General features: G+C 42.1%; 1 protein-coding gene across 1 annotated transcript in view; it reads right to left on the reverse strand.

Moving 5' to 3' along the window:
- LOC142588664 (chorion peroxidase-like) overlaps positions 1-3,589 on the reverse strand; it is a 72,568-nt gene extending 68,979 nt beyond the window's left edge. Inside the window, exon 1 of the mRNA XM_075700487.1 lies at positions 3,516-3,589. Within this exon, the coding sequence (XP_075556602.1) occupies positions 3,516-3,526 (11 nt within the window). The 5' untranslated portion in view covers positions 3,527-3,589. The remainder of the gene's footprint in view (positions 1-3,515) is intronic.
- Between the last annotated feature and the right edge of the window lie 2,411 nt (positions 3,590-6,000).

The raw sequence follows: 6,000 nt of genomic DNA on the forward strand, positions 1-6,000 counted from the left end.
CATTTTCGTCTCATGGGGCATGTAATGCTCTCGCTATAACGAAAGAATGAGCGCCGAAAAATGGGCCCTTTTTTCCCTATCTACTTAGCAACGCACTTTTCCCTATTTACTTGTTCAAGGACTTTTCTCCAAAGTACAACGTTTCTTCTGAAGTTATGCTCTGAACGCTATTGCCAGTAAGTCTTGTATTCCTGTAAGAAAGCGCAATCGCTATTTGAACTACGGCGAAAGCAAAACGTACTGATTAACTGAAATCAACTTCTGTAAGCAACAGAAAGTAAAAATTTCCGCCAGCAGTGCTTCAATTCATTATAGTATTCTGTTAGCAAGAGATGGGGCGGCCCGGGACTTCTCACTATGAAATCTGCAAACTTTAACGAATTTTCCGGCTCTGAATTCATTTACTCCGACAGCAGGAGGCCGTCACGGACGACGCCACCACGTCTCAAAGACTTCGCAATCCACACAAGGTCGCCTTTATCCGCTACGGTGTTACCTGGTGCGAAATCCAAGACGTGTTTGCTGATGCCACTACTCATCGAGTCTGCGCGCCACAGAAACCAAGATTGCCGGTGAGCACTTGCAAAGCGTTTATTGTAGAGTAAGGAAGCGTGCGAGTTACTTTGCCTAATTTATAATTTTTCCGTTGTTACTTATGTTTCGTTAATGTTCTTAATCGGTTTGTTTATCAGTGATTTTGCACTTCTAACACATAAATACTTCGAATTTGAGTAGAGTTACTACCTACAGATACATGGTACAAGCATAAGTACGCCTTTTCCACCAACCTACGCCAACATATTTATGGGGATTCCAGAAACAGATTTCCTATCGCGCTGCACTGACAAGCCCCACACATACCTACGATACATAGACGACATACTCATAATATGAGGACATGGTCAAGAGAGTCTAGATAAATATGTAGCATTTCTAAACTCTTCTCACCCAAAAATAAAATTTACATCAAAATTCTCAACTGAGCGCATAAAGTTTCTGGACAAAACAATATACATTGACAATCGAGGGCTAAAGACAACGCTGTATAGGAAACCTTTCGACGAACAACAGTACGTAGAATATACGAGCCACCATCCCAGATATTGCAAATAAGGCATCCTTAAAGGCCAAGCCACACGACTACTTCACATTTGTGTTGATAACCAAGACTGCATAGATAGAGTCGATCACCTTGAAGAAAGCCTATCAAACAGGAACCACCCAAACAGTGACCTTCAAACAGCCTACACCACTGCAACCAACTTTGATCGAGCCGAGGTCCTGAAGCCCTGCCCGAGCATCACAAGAAAACAACGCCTCTTCTTACTACTAAATTCTCAAACGCACTCCAAAACGTGAATAAAATCCTCAGTAAATACTACCCAATTGTAACCAGCAACCAGAAACTTAAGATTTTTCCCGACCCGCCCAGAGTATCCTGCAGAGGCAACACTAATTTTAAATATATTCTTAGGCATGTCAAACTAAGGATAAAGAGGAAGTTGGGAACCAGTACCTGTGGCCGCCCCAAGTGCTCTACATGCAAACATATTCAATCTACTATTACAGCAAAAAGTACAGCATCGAATTACGCACACAAGGTAACTTCGGCTTTCACCTGCACATCAAGCAACGTAGTCTAATGTCTAGAATGTGCCGCTTGTAGCAAACAATACATAGGTGTGACTGGACAACAAATTCATGCATGATTCAACGGTCACCACGTGGACACAAAACACAATTTACCTAAAGCAGTAGCCGGCCACTTTAATGAACATGGTCACATATTTGACAAAGCAAGGCTCTATATACTACAAACGAATTTCTGTTCACCTCGCGACAGGAAATATACGGAATCATACCTCATATACAAGTTTAAATGCCTACACCCGACGGGAATTAATTTGGCAAGTGGCAACTTAGAATCTTTAAAAGCGCTAACATAAATCTGAAATTCTCATATCATCAACCAATACACAAAACACATTATGTCACCAGCTAACATTAATTCTTAAGCTCACCTACTCTTCCATTTCGAAAATTTTTTCCTGCCTACTACTCAATTTAATATACTTTCAGGGTTTTATGTTTATATTAACTGTACGACCCCCTTCTCCCATGTACACTTGCCCCGCCCGCTTCTGCGCACGTCACCCTCCTATTTGTCATTCCTGTTTCGGGTTTCGGTCCCGCCCTCTCTTTGCCTTTTTAAGTATATTTTTTTGAAACACCCTCACCAACACATTCCGAAGTCAATCAGCCTTTTTCGGTGCCTGAACCCAGGATATCGCCATTTTTGGATGCCGCCGTAACGACACCTACGTTGAGCGACATGGGTTAATGCCCCTTGAAAGACCATGCCGCTGCGTTTCAGTCACCCCATACATTGCACCGCAGACTCCTTGTCGCCATCTTAACTATTTCAAAATTATTCGACGTATTGCTGCTATGCTACTCAAGTCACTCTTTCAACTCATGTTTTTTATGTGTTTTGCGTTACTCGCGCACTGACCGCCTGACCGGCTCTTCTAATGCCACAAAAACATGCCGCCAACGACACCCCTGAATGCTCCCTAACCTCTCGCTTCCCCAACGCCCTCCCATCTCCCCGACTTTATTTTTTTCTTTCTTGTTCTTTCCCTCTTCGTTTTTTTTTTCGTCTTGGTGTCGCACCGGTCTTTTCTGTTTTTCTTTCTTTTCTTTGCTGCCCGCGTTCCCACTCTCCAGCTCTTGTCTCTTCGTTTTGGGAACGAAGCTCACAGACATCTGACGACAGTGCTCATTACCTCTGAAGTCTCTCCCTTTATAACGATCCGCCAGCGACAACACCCGAACGTGGCGTCACTGCACTAACCCTTTAAAACTAACACGCTGAGGATGACGTGGCCGCCTTTGACGAAGATAGGTCCTCCTATCGAAAAGTTGGCCAGCCTTTCTGAGGCGCCTTATCCCTGTTTACAAACTTTATACCACACTGTGCTAGTCCATCTGTCAGCCCATTTCTTGATTTTGGACTTGCACTTGCAAGGCGCTCATTGCGAACGAAGGGAGCATTGCATGTAAGTTACAAAGCTATATCATGTTTTACTTGTTATTTGTCTTTTGCCCTAGTTTTGAATGAGCATGTCCGAGCTCACCGAATGTTATGCTAAGTTACGCTTTACAGGTTTTATGAAAAAATGCAACTAACTGAAGTGTCTGTTTTGTTGCTGAGATACAGAGTCATAAACTGAATGTGCGAATTTTAGAAAAATAGCGGTAGTTTCAATTATTATTAAAATGCAGGAACGTTACTGAACATGCTTTCAAGCGGGTAAGAGTATATTAGGTGCATTACAGAGACCGAATGTACCCTGTGTTCGTATGCATGTGACCATGATGTCGTTGTTCAGTATCACGGCTATGTCTGAAAACCGAAGACACAACACACGGTAAATCGAGCAGTGCTGGCTAATTGCACGTGTATAGAGCAACATTTTATAGTAGTAGTTGATTGTATGGAGAACACCGCTTACCTTCGTAGCATGTCAATAGGGATCACAGTTTCGATTTAACAGGCTTAGTGATCTGAAAAATTAGGTACACATGTCTCTACTTATTGCGCCCTCATAGCATGATAGGTAGTTTAGACGTGATCGTTTTCTGATACATACGATGTCCAGTCAGTCTTGATATAAAGGAAAGACTTGTGTTCCGAGCCTTATATTTAGTAGCCACGTCAAAGGCTCAAGAACTACAATGCGTTGGCTGAGGCTACAGCTCATCAGGATTAAGTGCCAGCGCTGACCTTTCATTGTCCGAGTAAAAAAATGTTCTGCAGAAACATTTCGTGTAAGATTGACGGCGAAAACATGGTTATACAAGTGAACAAAAGAAATGTCGCTTAGGCAAACAGCTGAATCGGGCAAAAGCAAAATGCGTGGCACTCTCTTGACAACACAAATGAGCATTTGTGGTTGTAGCGAATTGTAAAAATTGTCCACGCGCTAACGTAACAGCTAGAAATCAAATTTTCAACGAAAACCTTCTGTGGAGTAAGCCTCCCGCCCATAAAGTCAAGCGCCAAATTCTTTAGTGCAAAGCTGCTGTGATGAGTATTGGTTCACATTTCGTGATGATCACAGGAGACTGTTAACAGGACAGAGATGATTCTTCATGAAAACCTATCGGTATCCTTTTCTTTCCTGCTCTATGTAAATTAGGTTGCTCGTGCTAGTCAAACTATTATATAAATAATTTATGTCATTAAAACAACCTTATTTATTGCTGGCACTTCAAAGTAAGCACGTTGGGCATCGAGACAATACAACAGCGGTTGAAATAAATGACTGGCCACCAAGAAATTACTTATTACTTGTCCTTGCCAACCCTAAAGTTGTTTTGCCATCCGGGATACAATTACTTCATATTAAAGGTGATTATAATGAAGAAACGAAAAAGTACTAAGGTTATATAAAACTTTAAGCGTATATTTTAAAGAACGTGATCTCTCGTTAGAATGGTTGTATTATTTAACAAGCTAAATAGAAGTACTGGACTCGTGCGCCATCAGTGTCCGTATCTTGCCGGGCCGGGTCTTTATTACAGTGCAAATCCATTCTTCAATGCATTCAGCAATTGTTGCATGGTCAAGTGCAACAAAAACACAGCTCAACTGAAAGTGCTTGAGAAGAATTTGTGTTTGGCCTAATTAGCCCATGTCGTTGTTTTGTGTTCCCCTCCCGTGTCCGTGTCTTTTTCAGCGTCAATATGATATCTATGAAAGTGTTTGAAGTGGGAAATTTAAGTATTGCTAGCACAGCTATATACTATTCTTTTACTGCTGACTCCATTCCAAGATAAATATTCTGTTACAATGAAGTATATACTTTGAATAAACTCTGCCAAATATACGGTCAAAACTGTTAAAGCGAAAACGAATTGAACAGTTCAGCAGACTACCAGTGCACGCTACGCAACACCGGGAACAATAACATGAAAATTAATTCCATAGAAGTTACGAATAACTGTGTTTTCATTTACACAGGAGTAGGACCCTTGACACAAGGCTGTAAGGGGACCGCCTGTTCCAGAATACTAAATGAAATTGGTAAAGTATGCGGTCTTTCGCATTAGCTTCCACACGACTTTCCTGCGTGATCTGGAGCTTCAAGGATCCTGAGCGTGAAATCTGGGACAGGGAAATTATCCCGTAGTTTCAAGACGGAAGTAGCCCTCTCTTGCTCCGCAGTACATCTGCAAAGAGCTCACCGGTAGATTCATCCATGGTCGCTCTACAATGTCCCTGCTTATTACAGTACATAATTTGTGACAGCCTGTCTGAAAGCCGGTGATATGTGCAACTATCCGGAACGAGACGCTGCACATCCTGCCTGAGGCCGTCCTCGACGATAACAAATGTCTGCTGAACGTAACACTAGGTATGTTGCACTTCATCAATTAATCGGTTTGGACAAAGCTGGATTGTGACCGCTCGATAAACATAGGTCGGCAGCATCCATGACTGCACGTAGTGTATCTGCGATCTTATCTGAGCAGAGTGAGTAATTCTGATGCTCAATAATTTGGCCACAAATTATTTTTAGAGGGGGAAAAGACTGCAGAGGTTTTCTAGAAACGCAACTACGGATTCCTTCTTTTGTCGACTCTGTACACTGACACCAAACTGCGGTTTCATTTGCCTAAGCACACTTGCACAGCGGTGACTTCTGATGAGCTTGAACAAAAGTATTTCACTGGAAATGTAATATAAGGAATTTATCTCCTCATTATTATCATGGCGCCTCATGTGCAACTGATGGTACAGTTCCATTGTCATGTGTCATATGCCATGAAATCGTCTTCCCACTTAGCTTGCTTGCCTCTGAGAAAGCTAGAATTGGTATAAAGACAAAAAAGTTACGTTGGCATAAACGAGGCAGAAGACCACAGCAGTTCCACGACATTATTATTCACATTTTTGAACAACCAAAAGGGCCAGGTAGGCTAGCGATTGTCATA

This window comes from Dermacentor variabilis, chromosome 7, assembly GCF_050947875.1.
Source record: "Dermacentor variabilis isolate Ectoservices chromosome 7, ASM5094787v1, whole genome shotgun sequence".
NCBI lineage: Eukaryota > Metazoa > Arthropoda > Arachnida > Ixodida > Ixodidae > Dermacentor > Dermacentor variabilis.